At 45.4% G+C, this 23,333-nt stretch overlaps 1 protein-coding gene across 1 annotated transcript; it reads right to left on the bottom strand.

The window, feature by feature from the left end:
• Positions 1–12,496: 12,496 nt before the first annotated feature.
• On the bottom strand, positions 12,497–23,154 carry LOC136638758 (oxidoreductase HTATIP2-like). Its single transcript, XM_066612787.1, has 6 exons — positions 23,117–23,154; positions 17,874–18,150; positions 16,435–16,542; positions 15,546–15,683; positions 14,241–14,302; positions 12,497–13,195 (listed from the first exon to the last, which is right to left on the bottom strand). Exons 1-6 carry the CDS (start codon positions 23,152–23,154, stop codon positions 12,979–12,981), a joined length of 840 nt encoding a protein of 279 aa, XP_066468884.1. The 3' UTR covers positions 12,497–12,978.
• Positions 23,155–23,333: the final 179 nt, after the last annotated feature.

Here is a 23,333-nt window from a genome sequence, read left to right as displayed (position 1 = left end):
AAGAGCATCCACGCAAAGCAGCAACTTGGTAGCTCACTTCACAAAGGCACAGGCTGGGGAGCCAAGCAAGGTGAGTGCAAGCCCAGCCAAGGGACTTGTCCTAACCAGCAAGTTGCTCTCCTTTTCCATGACTGGCCAGAAACACTCCTGGCAGGGACAAGAGAAGAGGGGAGGAAGGGTCTAGAGCCCATATCAGCCACTCAGCAAATCTGCTCTCTAACCACTCAGCTGCAGCAAGAGACAGGTAAAGAGCATGCCATCTGGCGTTTCAGACCTTGCCTCATAGCAAACAGGCAAACCTGGCCTGGCTTAGGCACATTCACCCACAGACCATGCCCTTTGCCCCTTCATTGCCATCAACCTGTCCCCCTGCTACTACCTTCCATACACCGTGGCAGTAGAGAAAAGTGGATTACCAACTGTCCGTCCCCCCCCATGCCTGCCGGAGTCCAAGAGGTCATGGACCATGATGCTGTGGACCCCAGGAGGAGGGAGGCCCCTCCCCATTGTGGATTCCAACTCTGGGGCCAGCTGAGGTAAGAAACTGCTAGTGGGAAGAAGGGATCTGCTAACAAGGAGACAAGGGTGATCCAACCAAAGTTTTTATTGAACTGCCTTAGTGATAGAGCAACATCTGAAAGAGAAACAAACAAACAGGGCTGTTCTGCCACAGCAAGTTATCCAGCAGACAACCGAATAATAGGTGCCAGTGAGGTCTGGTTATACCAGTTGGTGTACTGACTACCATGGAGTTTACAAAGCCACAGCGTCCCAACTAGAACGAGATCAGCAACCTCACCATGCAGCAGTTGGGGTCACAGGCAGGTGGCAGGCTTAGCTGAACCGTGTCCTGTGGGACAGCTGCCTGGGGGAGCTAGAGGAAATGCAGAAAACAAAATGACAACAGCATCAACCACACCTGTTCTCCGGACTGAGATGCATACCCTGTGTGAGGGAGGTAACACCTGCATGTACATGCAATGGTGCCTGGTAGGGCTTAGAGCATGGTGGCTTGGAGCATTACCCTTCTCTCTCTTGGGAGAGCTGCAGAGGACTGCTGTTCAACCCCCAGGGCCAATGGTGCAGTCCTGAAAAACCAAAGGGATTCATATGAATGTTTGACCAGCAGTAGTAATGGTTGGAGCCCTTGGCATTCACTCAAAGGGAGCTGACACTCCCTGCTCTTAGCTGTTGCAAAAGGAAGGGCTGGTTAAGCAACATAGGCCCCAATCCTAACCAACTTTCCAGCATTGACATAAGGGCAATACAACTCTGAGGTAAGGGAACAAACATTGCCCTACCTTGAGGTGGCCTCCATGACTGCCCCCCAACTGCAGGATGCAGCACATGCCCCACTGGCACAGCTAAGCCAGTGCTGGAAAGTTGTTTAGGATTGTGCCCATAGTTGATAGCAGAGATGTATGTGTGGGGTGCATTGTGCATGCTCCCCCGTTGAGGTGGTGAGGTTCTGGTTGGGTGCCTGTGTATAGAGACCTCTTGGGGCAGAATACCTGCAGTCAGAATTCTGAGAAGTGTTAACCAAACATTTTGTCATTCATGTGAGGGGAAGTGATTGTGCAAAGTGCTCCCTTTGTACACCAAGTGCCCTTTTACCATGGTTCCCATACAGAGTTCCCCTTTGAAAGATCAGGGAAGTATAGTCTCCTGCTGCACGCCAGATCACCTGACCTGTAGTCTTCCTGGTAGGGGCTTTAGTAGTGGGGTTGGTATACTGTGCTGGGCTGCCAACATTTTTCCGGCATTGGGGTATATCTGTTGTCTGATGGGGGCTTAGAATATGGTATATCTCAACTTCTTGTCTTCCCACCTCCCATGTCCTTCCCATATTATGCCCCAATTTCCACCTTATTTTGGCCTCTCCACCACCAGAGTTGTACTGGTGTCTGTGTCACATCTGAGTTATACCAGCATGGTGTTTTTCTGATGCTATGTCATAGTCTATGGCACATCTGTTGGTGGGAGGACTTCTACACTTGTGAGGTTGTTGTTGCACTGGCATACGTGACAATACTCCAGCATATCTTGAGGATAGATTGGGCCTTAAGAGTGCAATCCTGAGAGCTCCTTTGACTGGCACTTTGGTATGTGACCCTTACGTCAGCCCAGAGTGTTGCAAAAAGTGCTGTAAGGCACTTCATGCCACCTCAAGAGTTGGGAGGTCGACTCCAGTGCCATTGCATGGGAGGAAAGGTTAAGTTTGAGCCGGCTGAGTCGGGCCAGCACAGGTGTCTGGGGAGGGTGGTGAGAGGCTGGTGAGAGGCTGGAACGGAGGCATTCCAGGACATTCAACCTTCCTCTCACTGTACTTCCAGGAGACCAATAGCAATGTTTGAAAACACCACTGATAAACTGGTGGCAATTCCTTTAAAGCTTTTTTATTATTTCTTAGGTAATAATTATACAGGTACTATAAGGCAATTATGTAATTAAGTGATATCATTCCTTAACATTGCTTTTATATTATTCCTTTGGTAATTATATCATTAGCATAAGGCAATTATGTATATCATTCCTTTTAAATTATATTAGTATGACTATACCACACAACAACAATGAATCACAAAGCAGTTTGTATAACTAAATCAATGGGGAAAAATGTTTCCATTTTTCCAAAAGCATGGTGAATGCAAATCTATTTTATGAATGTTGGCATCCTGGCAAAAAAAAATGTGATAGATTGCAGATTGGAATGAAGCACTAGGGCAGGGTTCCCTTATCTTACCTCTGATTTTTGTTTTTGGTATTGGATCCTTTAGTGCAGTGGATACATTTAGCCCCGGGACCCACTTTTTAGAATGAGAATCTGTCAGGACCCACCAGAAGGGATGTCATGACCGGAAGTGACATCGTCAAGCAGGAAATTTTTTTAACAATCCTAGGCTGCAATCCTATCCACACTTACCCATTGACTATAATTGTTATGTTATAATTGTTATGTTACTTATGGAGTAAGTTCCATTGACTATAATTGTTAAAAGAATATACATAGTAGCTTGTTAAGAGTACAGATCTGTAACATTTCCCCAAATGCAGTCACATACCATGGTACCATCAAGTCTAATATATTAAAAATAAAATACTGAAATGAATGGGAATCTGCTTGAAATTGGCTCGTGACCCACCTAGTGGGTCCTGACCCACAGTTTGAGAAACTCTGCTTTAGTGATTCTGCATGAACAGCCACATGAACTCCAACTATTTTCTAGCACATAAGCATCTATTAAGTTACAGATTGAACATGAACCAATAAATCCTGTTGATGCTTTTGTCTGAGGTGCTAATTGGTACCTGTTTTATTGATTGGTACATAAACACAAAGCTCCTTGATAGTAAAAGAAAAAGTTTAATGGATTGTCACTCTACCTCAGCTCATTCAGACTCCTTTCTAGTGTCCTGTGGGGCTTGCCCATCTACTTCCAAAACAAAATTGTCTCCCATGAGCTCTTAGCTGCAGTGAGTTGACAAACAAGTTCCCCACTCCATTAGAAACTTTTACCAACTTTTAATAAGGCCCTTTGAGGTGAGTGGATGTACAAAGTATACTTTTTTTAAAAAAAGCAAATGCCATTAACAAACTGCAGTTCACAGCAATACTCCAAATAGGCAATTATTTTTATGACAGGGTAGCAAACATCCACCCTCCTCTTTCTGCATTGTTTGAAGCCCGTTGGATAACTGAGCAAGTGCTCTAAAATCAGAGGTCCCCCAAATCCCTTTGATTAATGGATCACAGGGTCTGACTGAGACTGACAGGGCATACAGTCAGCTTGGACTGCAGAATTGCATAGTAATTGTTAGATGGTCTGATTGTCACAGTGTCTCCCCTGAACACAGTGGTGGTGCTTGCATGATAAGAAAGATTTGGCTGAGGATGCACCCTTCAAACTCATCTCAGGGGGTAATACAATACAGTCAGAATGATGAGTTGTGTGGGTTACAGAAGATGCACTGTTGCTAAAAGCCACACCTAATGTTGGAAGGAATGTCTTGGATTCAGAAGCATTGTGATTCTGATCACCAGTTAGCCTTGGCCAGCTGCAAGGGATGATGATCACTGCCTTCAGCCCATCATGCTTTGCATGCTAGTGACTCTTGGAGACAGAGTGCAGGGCTGGCTGGACTGCAGCCTGAAACTGTGCGTGCGTGGGTGGGTTGGAGGGCTTTAGCACTTGCATTCCAGCGTGGTTAATATCACTACAGCATGCACTGCTTTGTGCTGTTTATAGTTTAAAGAAAGCTTCAATCTGCTTTCTGCTGAAACTTTAAATCAGTGATTTTCAACCATTTTCATTTCACAGCACACCGGGAAGGCACTAAAATGGTCAAGGCGCACCATTTGTTTTTTTGACATGGCACACTGTGCTTCCAAGTGGGGGAGGGAGGCTCACATCTCCCAATGGCCATACTAATAAATGACCCTCTCCCAAGTTCCCACAGCACACCTGGGGACCATTCGCGACACATCAATGTGCCATTGCACACTGTTTGAAAATGGCTGCTTTAAACAACCTATACATTGTATGTGAGGAGGCAGAATTGCAACATTGGCCAGGGTAAAGCACTAAAGCCCCCCTTTCCCACCTGCTGCAATTTTGGGCTGTTTTGTACCCCATCCCACCCCCAAGTTATTGGTTAAAAAAATAAAATTAAAGTGTCAAAAGAACACATTTGCATGCACATCTAATTTGGCAGGCTGAATTTAAAAGTCATTTTCTAACCATTAAAATGTTTCAACATGACATGACCATAATAACTGTCTTTGAACCTCTTTTATGTAATTTGTATGTATGTGCAAATGCAGAATAGAGAGTGGAAGAGTGCCATATTTAATTTTAAGGTAGCAGCAAGCATAGAAGTCAGCTTGCTGCACAGGCAATTGATGAAATTCACCTGTAAACTAGAGGGAGGGAACATCACCTAAGTGCATGTCCTTAATTATAGTTTTGAATGTTTTTTGTGTGTGTCCCTTTCCTACTGAAATCACTTTGCCTTGCTACTGAAATCTGTAATGTCATCCCTGGCCATTTTTGCCCAATGTTGCATATATGCAACATGTGTTCACCTGTGGGCTGAGCAGAAATGGGTTAATTTCAGTATGTTGGTTAGCAGTGGACTTCTCCAGGTGCAGTAATGTGTGAAATCCAGCTGCAGTGTGATGATGCCTGATAATAAAAATGGTAGCTATTCTAGTTCCCCATGCTCCACAGCTGACATTTCCTCAGTCTGGTCCCTGACTCACAAACAACTGGGCAAGCATTTTCTCCCTTGTGGTTGTGATGACTAGAAGCGATAGCACAGTGGCGAACAGATTGGGTTGTGAACCAGAACTTCCCTGGTTTGAAATTTGGTTCTCCCCTGAATTATTCCTACATGGCCTTAGGCAAGCCTCAGCTCCACAACTGCAATATGGGGATAAGAATACTTACTTACCATGATGGAAAAGAAGGAAGGGGAGCGGTGTAAAATAAGTGCAACTCTTGGCTGTTATGGATTGCCCATGTCAGACCAGGACTTGCTAGGTTTGAACTGGCAGTTTCTTTGCTGCTACAGAAAGAGGTTGCCTTGGGAAAAGCCTGTATGCTAGAGCTCTCAAATCCAGGGAGTCCCTTTAGAAAGCAAATAGTAATGATATGGAGCAATCTGGACTGCATTTCAACCTGTTCTCTTCTGAATGGTCAGCACAGTTTACTAAGTGGCTGAAAAAACAAAGCAATAAAAAGGAGGGAGAATGGAAAGCTATCAAAGCATTGCCCCTTTGCTGATCTGGTGTGACTTTCCACTTCAAGAGAACCTGAAGAAGAGAAGGTAAGTTTCCCAAAGGGTATTTGTGTTGGAAGGCCAAGGAATGAGTTTATGAGCTTCTGAGCAATGAAGGACTACAACCTTTAAATACCTTTAGTATGTGCTGTAGTGTACACTGAGGGAGAATATATGCTCCATTGAACGGTTCATAGCTTGGGTTAATCATATGCAATAGGTTTGTGTAATACGTTGGCTCTTAAGAATTTAAGACAAGCCTTGCTGAGCCAGACCAAGAGGCCATCTAGTCCAGCATTCCACTAGTCACATACTAAGATACTAGATACTAAGATTCAAATATATCTGCAGCAGAAATGATAGAGTATTTAGAACAGGGGTGGCCAACCCACAGCACACCATGTGCCATTTTTTATGTAGAGAATCTTGAATATGCCATTCCACCTTAACATCACATTTAGCAATTATCATGATGGCTATAGAACCTCCAAGTTCAAAAGCAGTATACCTCAAGAGTGTGAGAAGGTTCATAGCAAGAAACATGGAAGTGTGGTTGCCTATTTGGGACTTTCCAAAGACACCTGGCTGACTGCTGATGAAGCCAGAAAGGGTGGCCTGCATGGACCTTTAGTTGGGCCCTGCGAGACTAAGTCCATATAAGGTGCATTCATTGCCCGTCCGCCCAGGCCACCTTTGCCTTCCCACTTTACAATCCTCAATGATGATCTTAGCCGGGATTTCTTTGTGGATGTCTTTGCGGACTTCTTTCCTGAAGATGGCATCTCCACCTGACTGGGCCACCTGGGCTTTGCTGATCTCATCAGCTATCTCTGCATTCCCCCCTTAACCTCTGCCACCTTCCACAGCCCTTCTTGGGTAAGCAGTACCTGCCAGTTAGTGGAATGCAGCTTTCTAGCATCTGCCCTAGTGACTTTCTTTCCTGTCCATCATTCTTTTTTGCACCTTTCCCCCTGTCTTTCAACCAGAGCAAATCAAGCAGAGCTGTGGCTGCCCGGAGTGCACCCATTGCAGTTTTAGAAACTTGAGGGCATGCTGTGTTAAAGAGTAGCAAGGAAATCAAGCAAACTGTTAGCATGCTTTTTTTGTTATTTAAATGTTTTGCAAAAATATATGGCAGCTTCGCAGCTTTCTGCCACTCAGAAAATGTCCTTTTACCACTAGTGGCACATGTGCCATGGTTTGGCCACCCCTGACTTAGAAACAAGATTGCCTGGAACCTCAGCCTCATGTAGGAATCCAATTTAGCAATCCAATCCAGTTTAGTTTGCTTAAAATGAGGGGCAGGTGACTCACCCTCAATGGAGAGCCCCCTCTTTTCCCTACCACTGCTCCAAGGAAAGTCCACATAACATAACCCTTTAAATACAGATAAAATTGTTCAAAAAAATTTAACCCCGATAATACTAAAAATAAATTCCCCATTTTACAGTCCAGCTGTGACATATTTTCTCCCACTAAAGTCCACGGGCCTCTCAGTCTTTGATGTGCACTTGTCTTAATACAGTTCAAAATGGCAGCTCCATGAAGGTGATAGACTACAGCAGTAGGTCTTTTAGATTAGGGCCAAGTGAATGTGGAGAAGGATAATGAGAGGATGTAGGTAGGGGAGGAGATAGTAGAGATGAGTCCCTAGCTATTGCTAGCATGTTCTGGTCTAGCAAGACCAACTGCCCTGGAGTGGATCTTATGCTGGAAAAAAAACTCTAGGCATAAATATCCAGATCACAAAAGGGCATGACATCATGTCATGACATCACAGTGGCCATCCAGTCTAGCTGAATCACCAGCCTTCCCATTCATCTCATCTCGCTTACTGCAAACAGACTTACTGGTTAGGCTGAGGTCCTCTTTAGATGGTACCAGAGCAACATGGCTGCTGCTGACATCAAGGTTATTTCCGTGATGATTGGAAGCAGTAGCCTCCATAACAATCAGGTAAATAGTGCGCTCTCTCACTTAGCCTGACCTCCCTCACAGGGTTGTTGAGTGGATTGTGCCCTTCCACAGTGGAAGCTGCAATGCTTAGTAGATGGGATACTAGTGTAAGAAGGTACAGGTAAGGTCATAGCCAACTCAGAGCCCAATCCTATCTAACTTCCCAATGCTGAAATACAGCCCTGAGGAATGGGAACAAACATTTACTTACGTTGGGGATAACTCTATGACTGCCCCCCCCCCCCACTGCAGAATGCAACACATGCCCTATTGGCATGACTGCATCTGCCCTGGAAAATTGGATGGGGTTTGGCCCTCAGACACCCCATTGAGCTGCAGAGAGCTAAATTATAACTCCCGTCAGTATTCCCCACGATCATGGAGTAAATGGCACAGGTTTCCTTTCCACAGCTAACAGAGGAGGGCAGTCCAAGGACAGCTTTCACTCATGGAAGGGAGAGGCAGGGCCCTGTTTAGGATGATAAAAAGGAGGAATTGGGGAAGTGGTTGTTTTCTTGCTGTGAAACCCAAGGAGTTGCATCCCTTTGTGCATGCAAATCCTTCTCTGCTGCATCAAGGTTATCCAAATCCTCCATCACACATAAACTCCATGTATAAGCCTACTGAAGTTGTGTTGGATGCCATGTGGTCAAACTCACCTGGAGGAGCTGAAGAGGCTTCTGTGAGTCTCAGGTTTGCCACTAACACCATTTAATACATCCAAGTTAAGACTAATTATTCGCATGGGCATCCAAGCACTCATTACTGGATTACCAAGCACTTTTACTGGATGGTAAAAAATGAACTATAGCAAATCAATTTAAAAGACAAATACAAAGTTTCTTTGCTCTGGTGATTTAAAAACAGCCTTGCTGACCTTTGTGATGTTGAGATAGAGTCATTAACAGCCCAATCCTATCCACACTTTCCTGGGAGTAAGCCCCATTGACTCAAATGGGACTGACTTCTGAATAGACATGCATAGGATTGGGCTGTAAAATGACAATCCAACAATCGGTCTCTCTAAGGTGCTTAGAAATGCTTCACTTCGACCCCTCCCTTCACCAGTGCAAAGTATCTTTCTTTCAGTGCTTAGGGGGAAGGAAGGGGGTCACCTGGAGGATTGATGATTGGATGATGATGATATAAGGATTGATGGATTGTCAGCCAGCTGCCCTCCCCCTCTCTCATTAAGGAGGCTATTGTTAAAGGACTGTTCAGTTTTTTAAACTGATTTTAAAGGGATACATTTTTCCCCATCTCCAGGGATCAGCACTTTCCTTCTCATGTGCAGGGGCCATTCTTGTTGTGTCAAATCCGTGTATAAAAAATCTGTGTATAAATAGACTGCACCTGTAATTCCTTCTGTGCATAATTCCCCTTGTCACCAAATGATAAGTAGGAGTTTGCAGTTGTATGGGTAGAGTCCTCAGCCAGGAGAAACCCTCAGCATTCCAGTTTGTGTTAGTAGATGCACCATACTTCATTCAACTGTGTTCAGTCCCTTGTGAACCTCATTGCATTTGTCATGTTTTTAACCACCAGAAACTGTACTTTTGCACTGAACTTTGCCATGCCTCATGTAACAGCACCTGAATCCACTCAAGAAGGTCTTAGTGAGGAAAATGTACTGGTACCTTTAGCAATGAAATTTGGTTCAGCCATGTTTTTGCCCTGACCAACTATATATTCCTTTATCAACAAGATTTTTGCTTCATCTTCTGTCCTATCTGTATCCTCTGTCCTGTTTGTACACCAACAACCCACAAATATGTGTATTGTGTTTATGTACTTTTGAACATATAATTTTGATAACCTATGGAACCCCTTGCTATGTACTTGTCCTGAAATGCTTTTGTTTGTTTGTGTTTTTGCCCTTGCCTGTGTGCTCCTATCATAGTATTAATTCACTTAGGGCACAATCCTAACCAGGTCTACTCAGAAGTAAGTCCTATTGTGCTCAGTGGGACTTACTCCCAGGAAAGTGAGGTTAGGATTGCAGCCTTAGTACATTACCTGTAGAACACGGTTGCTTTCTGATGTTTAAGGAGTGAAATCTAGTCATAATGAACCAGCCCTATGTGGTCTCTTCCCTGTGTAGAGTGGGGGGGGGGGAAGTGATGCATGAGCTGCCTTTGGTACCTGCTACTCCTCTATCTATTCCCTTGAAGGAAAGACTCAGCATAAGATCCAATAGGAAAGTGGCTTTCCTGGACATTGGAAATCAGCCTCATTGTAACAGCACATGGCCAAAGAGGGTAGGCATTTAGTGTATTCCTTGTCTTCTTTATTTGGGTCTAGCAAGAACAGTAGCTTCTAGCCAGCCCACCTAATGGGACTGGCATGATTGGGCATCCAAGAGGCAGGTAGGGATAACTAGGTGGTTGTAAACTACCCAAGTAGATCAGACAGTGACAAGATCAACCCAAGGTTTCTTAAGGTTCAGCACGAAGATGCTTGCATGATTCTTCCTCCAGAGAATGCACAAATGTGTATGTAGTCCAGCTTTCTTTTGCCTCTTGTGGATCAGTGTGATGGACTCTTCAAGCTGACCTTGGAATGGTGAACAGTAAGCTTAAGATAGGTCTAGTGTAGTGTTTTGCTTTTAAGTTTACCTGTAATTGCTTGCTTGAAGTCTTACTAATATTCATTTGGGGGGGGGGGGACACCACCACCACCACCACCACCACCACCTAAGCTTGCTTATTCCATTCTTTCCTCCTTGCATTATCCAATCCCCCTCCTCATTTTAACCCTTTCCCTGCCTGCTGTTGACTGAACTCAGCCTTTCCATACTCCTCTTCGACGCTGAGTTACACACAGCCTGAGAGTTGTGGGGAATTAGCCCCATAACTGGAAGGCTTTCAAGGGCTGTCCTTACAAGCTTTTGTACTTGTGAGGTGGCAAATGGGGTGGGAGGAGGGTGGAATGGCATGGTGATGAGAACGGATTGGGTCCGCAAAGGAGGTGGGTTTGGCAGTAGTGGTGACTATTGAATCCTAGCCCCCTTCCTGGACCTGATCCCATGGTGTAGGTCTGTGCAGACCTACACCAGAGAATTTGCTAGCACAGATCCAAGTAGACCCCTCCAACCTGCACAGGCTTATCTCAGGTAAGGGAATGAATGTTCCCTTACCTGGAAGAGACCTCAGCAACTGCTCTTGCCTGCACCATTCAGTGGTAGCCTTTTTGCCACCACTGCATTGGCAGAAAGGGGAGAATGGATAGGATCGGGCTCTTACAAAGGCAGCAACACCATCCGTATTGTGTGTTTTTTAAAGTACTTTTTAAAGATGTTTGGAGGCTTGGGGAACCTGCAGAGGGGTCCCCAGGCTCCCAGGACCCTGCCCCCCCAGAGGCTGCTGGCTGTAGGTAAGTGGGAAAAAAAACCCCTTTTCCCTGGAAGTAGCATAATTCTGGGGATTGTGTTGCTGCTTTCCCTGTCCTTTAAGGGGTCAGAAACAGGGCTTCTCAGGCTGGTGGGTTGCGACCCACAAGATTGAGAACCTTTGGTATATGTTGCCTGTGGATACAGTTGTGAGTATTGTGGTCCTGTCTGAAGCATCATACCAGGGCAGAGCAGACAACTCTGGAATGGTGAGACTGTTACAGTTGAGTGCTCTGACAAATTCCAACCTGCTCAACCACTGCCAGTTTCAGGTTTTGAGTGGGCCTTTGGGAAGATGGCCACAGTGGTCCCATCTCTCTCTGGCTTGTTTCCTCCTTCCCACTAACCACTGCTCATCAGACTGCCCTCTCTCTCCTGCCCAAGCGGCCCAAAGGAAGAGGGCAAGGTGGTAATGAATAAAGGCTGCTCATCATTGCCAGGGTGCAGTCAGTGATTAGAGTAGGAAGAGAGCAAATAAAAGGCAGCCTGGAGTAGGGCTGCAGTCGTTTTGCAGGGTCCGCTGTAGGCCCTCTACTGTAGTGTATTGGGTACTTGGCAAGTACCCAATAGTGCCAATCCCCAATGCTGGCGCAGTCCTCAGCATGTGTGAAAGTGGTGTTTTCTTGAAGAACTAGCGTATGGGCAGGAGGTCTGGTCTAGAGGGTAGAGCCTTCGTTTGCCTGAAGATAACATCCACAGGTCGCCAGTTCGAGGTCACTGGCACCTTGAATGGTGAGACCTTGAAGCAGCTGACAAGCTGAGCCGAGTTATTCCACCTGCTCTTTGGTGTGAGCAAAGAAGCATCTTGGCTGCCCTCCATGTGAGAGATGAAGGAGCAGCTTGTCAGCTTGTGTGGGAGGAAATCGGAGGCCAGAATGTGATACCAGATCAGAAAGATCCATCTGAAATGCTGTGGTTCTTGAAAGATAGAACCCTTCTTCAATTGTAAAAATCCCTACGGGGATTTAGAACAGTCTGCCTATGTAAACCGCCTTGAATAAAGTCTGAGGAGAAATCTGACGACCAAGGAAGGCGGTAGATAAATACCTGTATTATTATTATTATTATTATTATTATTATTATTATTATTATTATTATTATTATTATTATTATTATTGATGATGATGATGATGTAACAGTGTTAAATTGGGAAAGTAGGCTATACACTCAAGTTATCTGTAAACATACATTTTATTTTCAAAGCTTTTGAAAAAAGAAAAGAACGCTTACTAGGAAAGGCTTTACAGGCTTATTGGCAAAAAATGTCCCATTGTATATATATTATTTACCCTTGAGACATTACAGAAATGACTCTATCCATGCACCTCTTTGGTATTCATGACTATTCATGCATCCCCCCATACACTCTAGACATGATTGGGACAGGCAAGTGTTTGAAAGCACAAGTGGTTTGGCCTTACTCCTGAGCTGCCAGTAAGCCCAGAACATGCCTAATTCATCCCTACGATAGGCACTTACAAAAGAGTAACATATGAGGTTCACAGAAAGTACAGATCTGCCATTATTCAATGCACAGAAGACACAAACCACAACCAGCGTGCTCTCTCCAACAAGCAACCTTTCATGATTATTTTATGGAAGGTCATAGCTGGGCATTTGTCCTTCTGGTAACTAGTAATTCTATTCAGAATGGCAGTCATAAGAGTCACAAGAGCAAACATGGTGACCAAGTTTGCTTGGTTACCATGGAGACACAGAAGTACCACTTTGAGTTAATAGGCATTACAACCGCTTCACCCACACCCTCTAATGGAAAGGAAAATAGGAAAGACTGGGCTTTGGGGTTAATAAGGCACCCTCCAGCAGCTCTGTCATGGCAGAAGTCATCCTTTCAACTATTTGATCTGCCCTAGAGCATGTATGGCTGCATTTTCTAGGATCTCCACCTTCTGGCCTTCATTTCCTGGCATCACCACATTGTTTACCATTGCCCGAGCCACAGTCACTGTGGGAACAGAATAAGCTGTAGGGAAAGCATAGGCTATCACTCCAAAGACTTTTCTGAGCATCCACTCAAAAGGCCGAAACTCCTGACGATCACAGAGCAGCACCCTGCAGGGAGTCAGAGAATGGAGATAAGAGTAAAGAACCAATTGCCTCCGAGTTGTGTGGAATGCCTAGATTTTGGGCACACCATTTCCCTCAACTGCTTCTGAGGTTTCCCTTTTTTTCCCATTTGTTTAGAAATGGTGTGCTCCCCTTCCTTCCCCCCCGCCCCGAAGAGACATCCACTCTTTTACTATCTTCCCCATTTATTATTCCACGAATGTAGGGGTAAAGTGTGTTAATGGGTAATCAATCCACTCCAAATGAACTTTCATTATAAGTGTTCCTAGATACCAAATTGAAGTAGTCCCTATGTCTTATAAATGTGGTACAGGCACCCCCCACTCATTTGACAGCTTAGGGACCGGACCAGTGGTGAAAAGTGGAACCTGGTCTTTTTTTAGTTTATAAATGTTGCTTCCAATGCTTTCTTAGCTAGCAAACTGCAAATGCCTTTTTTATCTTGCCAATTCCTGCTGTCACACAAAGATTTCTGCAAATGGACTCTTGTTAATGCCTTTAAGAACAGGAACAGACCTAGAGCTAAAGCTGGTGCATGCCCCCCCCCTCTCTCTCTCACACACACACCAAAATAATTTAAATCACCATGTCAAATGCAAATCAACAAGGGGATGGCAATTTTAGCCTTCAGAACAGCAGAGAGAGGTTGAAAGTAGAGCTTGAATGACTTCTGGTTATAACTGAAATGTATTGAAAGAGCAAATAGTTGAACAATGAACCATCAGAAAGTGGGGGATACCTGTATATAGGCATGAAGCCCACCCACTTCCAAACTATAAATGTTGGGCCCTATTCCTGAAAAGCCAACAAGAAAGGATCTGATTTATTCCTTGGTCGTAGGAGAATTAGTGCTATGGTCCTGTGTTACTCCATTATGGGAAGAGAAGGTTCATGTAAGTACTGATCTGCAGTGGGTAAATTGTCTAGAAGTTTTGCCCCTCCCTGTATTGTGCCAGAAAGCCTGCATATGGCCATCAATAGCTGAGTATTTGTCCTTCTGTCACACTCAACCATCCTTACCACCACTTACGCTGGTCTAAATATGGAGCAACGGGTGAACCCAACTGCTTGGACTCTGGCCTCTGCTTCACCCTGTAGAAAGAAATAAGATAAGTGTAAATGAGCTATTTAGTTGTGCTCTCTCTCACTTTGCTTAGAGCCCCACAGAAGTTTAAAAATTAGGTAGATGGAGCTTCCAAGACTGATGATGAAGATGAATGTGGAAGATGTGATGAAGAAGATAAATGATCTTAGCAGCAGAGGTGAGGGGACTAAGATGAGCCAATGGAAGACAAGTGAGGAGAAGGCTGCAATAGTTGAAAGCTACCCAAGGGGATTTCGCTGAGTTTTCATGGAGAAAGCATTGAGGAAGGTTGGATTCTTATAATATCATAAAGGAAGAAACAACTAAATTTAGCAACAGGGAAAGAAAGGAAAGAGACAAGTCATGGCTACCAAAATATGTTACAGTCTTGAGATGTGGATCCCTGAGGTTAGAGGAAACCCAGGGTCTGCAAGAGTTGGGAGAAGCTCGTAGGTCCTCAGGTGCCCAAGAGTGGAGGGACAGTCACATTCAGGGTGATGGCAGCATTACCAGACAGAGGACCTTGTTTTCCCAGGAATGGCATACTTATTTGGCTTGCCTATGAGTGAAAGCTAGCCAGCACCTATGCTTAAGAATACCTGAGAACTAAATTGGGCATGTGTGCCCTGAGCTACTGTGAGATTGGGACAGTAGCCCAGGGGTGGTTTAGGGAAGCTAGGGAGCCCTGGGTTGGCAACTCCTGACTTTCGCACCCAGTACCATTCCTCACCATCTGAGGCCTCCTTCCATCTTTCCCTGCCTCAGCAGAAGCAGCAGTGCTGAAAGGATAGTTCTGGGAGAGTTCAGTTATCACACAGGACCCTCTTTCAGCACTGACACCTTCAGTGGTGCTGCTGAAAGGGTGGCCCACATGATAACTAGGCTGTCCCAACTTTCAGCAGTGCCACTTTGGCTGATGCATCAGTTTGCAGTTCAGCAGCTGAGAATGCCCTGGGTTAGGTCCTTCAGCCTAAATGCATATCTCTCCTTTTTAAGTAACATTGACCTTACCCTATGTCATATTCAATCATGAACACTACACAAACACAAGTTTCCCTTTTAATTTCTCTTTCCCCCCCAATAATCCTTAATGGCAAGAGACTGAAGGGTGGAGCCTGAATGTGATGTGACAATGTAAAACTTGGGTATATAAGGAAAGAACAGGAGGCAGCACTGAAAATGCTCTCCTGTCCGCTGACTAGCTGATCCTAAAATCCCATTGAGTAGTAGGATGTCTCCCATCAGACACACCTTAACACGGAGTGTTAAGAAGCGGCTTGAGCTATCTGCACCTATCGCCGACTGTAGGATAAAGTGGCGACAGCCACCCGCTTTGGCTAGCTGGGCTGAATGTTCAACGTAGTCACGGTCAATACGCACAAATCCATCCTGTGGGGCCAAAAAGAAAGAAAGAAAGAAAAAATTTGCCTCAATTCATTTGGATCGATCCTCCCCACCCAAGGATGAGAGAACAGATTAATCTAATAGAGAATGTTTCGCTTGATCTTAGCCAAAAGACCAATATTTAAGCCATTTCTGCCCAATGTTGCATATATGCAACAGGGATCAAATGTGTACACCTGTGGGCCGAGCAAAAATGGGTTTTAAGATGAGTTATCAAAAGGTGTTTTTAATTAGGTGCTAGGTATTGCAAATAAACTGGTTAATGAGAGCCAGAGTGGTGTAACACTTGGGGATATCTGGGTTTAAATCCCAGCTCATCCAGAAAAGCTTAGTGAGTAACCTGGAGACAGTCGGTATCTGTCACTGGAATTTATCTTACAGAGTCATTATGTAAAACAAAACGGAATACCTTCATGCATGTTGCTCTGACCTCCTTGAAGGAAGAGCGGTGCACACATGGAATAAGCAAAGAAATGAAGCTTTCAGCCCTATTTTGTCATCCTCAGCAGGGCCAGCCCATTCCCTGCAGCACCCCAGGCACTCCCAATTCAACCTCACTTAGATCTGGAGTGAAGGAAAAGAGATCCAAACCACCACTCCAACCCATTTCATCATCTCCATCACAGCTCTAAAAGAGGCATGTTTCCTGTAGTTCCTTGCTTCAGCTAGTCTCTCCCCCTCTCCTGCAGGACACACCAGACACTGTCCTACTCTCCAGTTAGGTCAGGCTCCTCACCGCTCCAGCTTTGGCCCTGGTTGTCCCCAGGCAGCAAAACCCCACATCGTGGCCTTTGAAGGCAGCAGCAGATTCATCCAGTTTCTCAAAGTCGACAACTTCTTGGGTCTGGAAGGTAGGCCGCAAGAGAATCAAGAAAAGAAAAACAATTAAAAAGCTAAGTAAAAGAATGGAGCTGACAACATAAAAGTAGAGGCTTGTGTTTTACTTATGGAAGGGGATGGGGGATATAAGTGATTATTTCATGCACGTGCACTTAAGCCAGCTATTCTCAAACTGTGGGTCGTGAACCCACCAGTGGGTGGGTTGCAAAGCTGACAGAGCAGATTATGCTGTGTGGATCAAGGGTTAAACAAATTGCTACTTGGAGAGGGGAGCACTGCAGTCCAATCAATGTTTATAGCCACACCCCTTGGCATTTATAAATCAGGCAGCACTGTTCAGCTTTTACAGGCAGGAGAGGCTTGGGTGAAATCAGAAGGAACATCTTATACTGCCAATTCACTAATACCAGCAGCCAAATTTCACCTTTTAACCATTGTTTTCATTAGCATAAGGAGACTAGCATGAAGCCCAAATTAATGAGTTTGTCCCTGATGTTAACTGTCTTGGACACACTTTGTGCTGACACCTAACATCAGTTTGGTCTGCAGCCTGGATTCCATGAACCACTTGCACATTAGTCTGTATGAAGCAGGGGTTTCCAAAGTTTTTAGTAGGAGGGCCACATCATCTCTCTGACACTGTGTCAGGGCCTGGGGGGGGGAAATTAATTTACATTTTAAATTTGAATAAATTTACATACATTTACATAAACGAATATATTAAAGATGAACTTATATGAATGAATGAAGGTCTTGCAATAGCTCAAGGCCTATAAAAGGCCTTGCACAAAGCAAGGCTGTCCTTTCCTTTGCTGCTGCTACTGCATCACAGACGTGAAACAGCAAGCAGAGGAGGGAGCCCTCATCCCACAGCTCACGCGAGAGGTCAAACAGTCGCCCTCATGCTGAGAGCAGTTGCATTGGGCCAGCATGGGCTCCAACAAATCTCCAGGGGGCCAGAGATTCATTGAAGACTGGGGACTCCCTGAGGGCCGCATTGAGAGGCCTTGAGGACCGCAAGTGGCCCCAGGGCCGGGGTTTGGGCACTCCTGGTATAGAGGCACAGCCAATCTGCAACACAACATACATCTTATAGCACATTGTTGCAAAACCGATGCATCATCAAATCTGTGCACTGCTAATAGCACAGCTGAGTCTATTTTGTTTTTCTTCCTACTTCTAATGGAATGGAATGTGAACAAAAGGAAGAACTGGAATAACCCCAAGGGGCATGGTTGTAGGAACAGGATACCAATGCCCAAGGAGCTGAAATTTTCACCAAGCTATGTGTTGAACTTGCCACATTATCACCAAATGTTGGCCCTACTCTCCTACCACATTCGTGTAAAGCTGTCCTTCCAGATTCAGCTTCCGGCGGCCAATGAGCGTCACCCTGGAGAACAGTTGCTGCCGCAGGATCTCAGCCAGCAGTTGCTTCCCAGTCTCTCCTGAAGCGCCCAAGATGAAACAGGTTGAATTCTTCTCCTGGAAACGTTCCCGGAGATTTGGCAGTTCATCCAGGTTTGCGGCAGCCATTTTGCCAGCAAGAGGTAGTACTGCTCTATATAGCCTGCTGCTCACCCCAAGTCTCCACGTTAGCTTGAAAAAAGACCTAATTGAACCAAACAGACAAGAAAAGATACTTTGATACTATTTGATCTTTGATACTATTTTCTTTGATACTATTTTAAAATGTAGCTGGTATCAGACTCACCTTCTTCCAGGATGGGTTGCACCTCCCCGCAAAAAGCCAGTCAGCTGACACTGTTTAGTCTTAATTATTGTGAAGGTATTATGAAGAACATTAATTAGGAGTTCATTTGCATGTCGGTGCCTGCCTTGCTGAATGGACGGGAGCAACTGGTTTAGCTTTCATGCTTATGCTAAGCAAGGCGGCAGCTGTGCCATCTCTGCCACTTTGAGAGGGCCTTATAGCAACCATAGCAATCTCGGGCTTTGTGCCAAGAAAGCCTTTCTCACTTTGACCCAGGGTGTGCAGGATCCGGTGGCAGCCGTTCTCTGTGCCGCCGAGCCTGGGTGCCCCAGGCAGCTCAGGACTGGGCTGTAAATAAATAAATAAATAAATAAATAAAGGGTGCCCCGCCTTCTTCTCCCTCCACTCTGAGGCTGCCACCTTCTGTGTTCACTGCATGTTGTTTGCTCAGCTTGCAGTCCTTAACCCTCGCTGATCCTTATCTGGTTGGTTCCTAGTTTCCAGCCTGGGATCGCTTCTCATCAAAGTGAAATCTCTCTTTTCAACCCCCTCCCTCTTCCACTCTGCCCTTTCAATCTCCAAACCTTCCCGCTTTCCTCCCCCTCCCCAAATAAAGCACTTCCTATTTTACCAGTCACCAGGGGTCTTAAAGTTGTTTCCATGCAGTTGGCAAAGGGGGGAGTGGAGAGAGAAGCACACACTTTACTTGGCCAGGAGCAGAAAAAGGGAACAGTTTTTAAAGTGATTTATTAATCTTGTTGTTTGACTGAAGAGGAAAGGCTGTATTTTTAAAGTGATGAATCTTGCTATTTGAAGGGAATACTTATCAGCCATTGATGAAGTGATTGCCAGCCCAATCCTTTCCACACGTTCCTGGGAGTAAGCCCCATTGACTCTAATGGGACTTACTTCTGAGTAGACATGCATAGGCTTGAGCTGTGCAACTCCTAGTATAGGAGACAAATCAGCTTCCTAACCAAACCCTTATCAGCTCTGATATATTTTCATGGTCTATTTTTGTTTTCCCCATCAGCTGCTGGAAAAATTTAATTTAATTAATAAAGGGTTCAATCCTATTCAAGGAGAATGGGAGAAATGACTAGTTGGATTGGGGTCCACGGGGGGGGGGGGGTGTAATGTTGGTCAGACTGGTTGTTCACAAAGTTCATTTGATAAAACAATTCTATTGGTATGCTTACAAAGTTAAAAAAATGAGTCTTTCTGGACCAGACAAAATCTACCTACTCCAGCATCCTGTCTCCAACAGTGATCAGCAGCTGATCATTTATAAAGCATGTATATTGCTGTGTATTAATAATATATTTTTAAGATCTGCATTTAATTAATGATATGATTAATATAATTAATATTAATATAGTTAATATATATTTAATATTTAATATTATATTATAATAAATATAATATTATAATATTATATTTAATATAAATATTTCTGGCCACTTCCTGTTTAATGATGTCACTTCCAGCCCTCAGGAACATGATGGGGAGTCATGGCCAACAGCCACGGGGGTGGGTCAAGGGAGCCACTGGCCAGAAACGTTTGAGTACCACTGTCTTAATGGGAGGTCCGCTACTGGCTAGTAGGAGTAGAATGAACAATGTCTAATAAAATAAGAGCCCAATCCCATTCTTCTCCACCACCACTACCACTGTATCCTGCAGAGGGGGCATTGCAGAGCTCTTCTATGAGTAAGGGAACAATTGTTCCCTTACCTAGAGATAAGCCTCCAATGTGCAGGGATATCCTGCACTTGCTATTTAGCTGGGGCTGCACCACGGGACCGGTTCCAGGAAGGGGTTAGGCTTCAACTGTCACCACTGGCACTGAACCCACCTTCTTCCTGGACCCAGTCTGCCCACTCTCACCCCTCGCTGCCCCGTTCTGCCAGCATTCCCAGCAGCACGCTACTGAGCTGATTGCTAGAGTGCCTTTTAGGGCAGCACCAACTGCTTTATGGCAGTAAACAGCAGAAGAATCACTAGAACATTGGCCAGCGAGTATAGGATTGGGCTGTAAGGCTACAACCCTATACACACTTTTCTAGAGGTAAGTCTCATTGAACACAATGGGGCTTACTTCTCAGTAAATATTCAGAGGCTAGCATTCCAATATTCCTCTTATATGATCTGTGACATTGTTTGTTCTGATTTTTCCACTTGTCTACTTTAGTTTTTTTTAACGATTACAGCAGATTCCAAGGGCCTGGGATAAAAAGGGCTTGCCTTTTAAATGAAGTATAAGACTTCTTACACTACTTAACTACGATGACCTACTGAGTTTGTGGCAAGGATGGGATTTGAATCAAAGAGCTCCTGGTTCATTGATCAGCCTCCAGGTCAAACCACACAAGAGGATGGAGATCTGTGATCAAGTGATCAAATCTCCAGGCTCTTTAAAGTTTGACAAAAAGCAGCTAGGGTGGGACCCAGATTAGGACTAGTACTGCAGTGTGGAGAGGATGGACATTAACCCTTTCCCTTGCATCATTTTTCCAATGAAAATCACCACTACCCAAAACTGCTATTTGATTTTCTATAGCAGTTGTGGGAGGGAGTAATAGCTGTCAGGAATGTGATGCAGGAAGAAAGGGTTAAATGCCTCCCCATGCCTTAGTCCTGATCCAAACTGCACTTACTTCCATACAGCTGCTCTTTGCCCAAATTTAAAAAGATAGAAGATCCTATCACAGGTGTCTGTTACATAATCAAGTCTAATCCTTAGCTAGCCCACATCTCATGGGCACTACACACAACCAAGGACAGACTGCACCAGTTATTCCCAGCATGTCTGGAGATGTACCAGAAGAAAAACCAATGGTGCAGGCTTACACTGATTATCTACATTTTGCTCTCCAAAAGTACATTTGCAAAATATAATTTAAAAAAAAATCAAAATAACTTTTGAGGATTAAAAAAAAAATTACACACCCACCCAGTCATCCACCCATACACACATGCATCACAGAATCCTATTCTGCTCTTTTTTTAAATAAAGAAGCAAGATGCAAATGAAGAAGCAAGACAGGACAATTAACCTGAATTGAAGATTAGATGGGGTTTTTCCCCTAGTTAGGTAACTGAACAATTTCCCAATGTACATGACTAATATACTGCCAGGACTGGCATCAAGTATTGGCATTTGGGGCGCTTGCTGAGAGCCTGAGGCCCTCCCAAGTGCCTACTGCCAATCTCCAAGATCACAGCCTTGTTGCAGTAACAACTCTCTCAGCAAAGAGAGACGCTCTGTTATCACCTCCTTTCACTCATCTCACCCACCTAATAGACTGCCCGAACTTATTGCCAGTGGTGCATAGGGCTTTAGTGGCGCCAAAATGGTAACCACAAAATCCAGTGGATGCCAGGCTAGTGCCTGGAGTCTCCTTGGGGTCAGGGAGTGTTTGCCACCTTACGTTGGGTAATGCAGCTGCGGCACCAATGGGTATCCTTGGATCACGTCAGGCTTCCTAGGCCAGGAGGGAGATTAGGATATAGTGGCAGAGCCTGCTACTGTCTCTACCCCTCTCCCAGGCCCGATCCTCCCCTCCCTCCAACCTCCCTCTGACCTCGCTCTGCCCCATTCCGCCCACTCTCCACCTCCCTCCGCCCCAAAAATATTCTCCGCCAGTCGATGCTAGAGGAGCACCAGCCAGCCATCCACAAGGTACTGAGGCCCAGCGGCAACAGGCACAGAACCAGTGCCCCCCTCCTCTCCGGGTGCCATGTATGTGCCTTACGGCACATTTGTGACACCCAACTCCTGCGCTGGAGCTCAGCACCAGTGTTAAGCCTGCTTAGAATTGGGCCCTAAGCCCCACCACAGTCCTTGAGGGGAGCCAGGTAGAAGGGTACCCATGGAGGGCAGTTTGCCAAGGGCCCCTGAAACCTGGAGCTAGCCCTAAACTCTTGCTATATCCTTTCCCCGTAGAGCTGCTTGGCTGCCGGAATTCCATTCAGAATGCATCCAAAATATGGTGGAATTGAACTGTACCTTACCTGTAAATTGTGTGAGTGGAGAGTAGATCTTAGCTCCTGAAGAAAATTTGCATGGGACCCAGCGCCACGATGAAACTAATACCACACAGATATCATCAATGATTGCCATGGACAAAGAGTATATAAAAGCAGAGATCTTTCTCCATACCACAGAGATTTCTGGTCTGAACCAGACTGATATAATATTTTGTTTCTGCTAAGATTCTATGTCTTACAGTCCCATTTTATGAATTCTTTCTCTCTCCTCTGCCCTTTGATTGACTCAGAAGGAACAAATTATGCTAGGACACTATGGTTCCTCTCTGATCATCAAAAGCCTTCATTATCGAGGCATTAAAACATCCCACAGGCCTCAAGGGGGAAAAGAAGGGGAAAAGTTGAGAATCAGTCACAGCTGGGAAAAAAGTTTTCTCGTAGAGCTTTCCTAAGTAGCAGATTCTGCCTGCATGTGTCAGCTGCCTGGATTCATGCACTGTATTGGAGGCGACATAAACTCTCTCACCACCCTTCAGAGGATGCATATCCTTTTCCTTCTAGAAGGTTATTATCTGTGTGATAAGAACACACACAGTGGTGGGATTCAGCAGGTTCTCACCTATTCTATAGAACCCCTACCTAATCCAGCTGTTGGTTCTAAGAACCGTTTGTTGGCCAGGGAGCTTGTGCCTTGAAATGTCAGGGCTAACCCTCCTGGGGGCAGCAGCCGTGCGGGGCCAACCCGTCCGGGGGGGGGGGAAGGGGGTCGCTCCCAGTGGGTGCCGAGGCTGCTGGGGCTGAAGGGGTGAGCCGGACGCGGCCAACTGGAGTCTCCCGCGACGTGGCTGCTGCTCACCAGCCCTTGCGAGCTCACTTTCGCAGCTCCTGCGAAAGGGCGTGAACGGCCGGCATGCCCGCAGATGCAGCCTGCTGACGAGGGCGAGAGAAGCAGCCCAGCTGCCTGCCTCGCGTCTCCCCTCCCCGGCCAAGTTGGCCGACTGGCAAGTAGACTGTTCCTGCACCTGGAGGTTCCTTGGGCTCAGCTCTGCTGGTGGGTCGGGGAGCGGGTGGGACAAAGAGGAGGGCGCCGG

The sequence above is a fragment of the Tiliqua scincoides genome, chromosome 2, assembly GCF_035046505.1.
Source record: "Tiliqua scincoides isolate rTilSci1 chromosome 2, rTilSci1.hap2, whole genome shotgun sequence".
In the NCBI taxonomy this organism is placed as follows: Eukaryota; Metazoa; Chordata; class Lepidosauria; order Squamata; family Scincidae; genus Tiliqua; species Tiliqua scincoides.
The sequence above is the reverse complement of the archived record's forward strand: the minus strand, read 5'-3'. Positions and strand labels throughout refer to the sequence as shown.

Coding starts and splice junctions, on each gene's coding strand:
- LOC136638758 (XM_066612787.1), bottom strand. CDS start 23,154: ATGCCGGCCGTTCACGCCCTTTCGCAGGAGCTGCGAAA. Junction 18,151..23,116: donor CTTTCGCAGGAGCTGCGAAA/GTGAGCTCGCAA, acceptor TGGTTCAATTAG/GTCTTTTTTCAAGCTAACGT. Junction 16,543..17,873: donor GACAGCTTTACACGAATGTG/GTAGGAGAGTAG, acceptor CCTACCTTCCAG/ACCCAAGAAGTTGTCGACTT.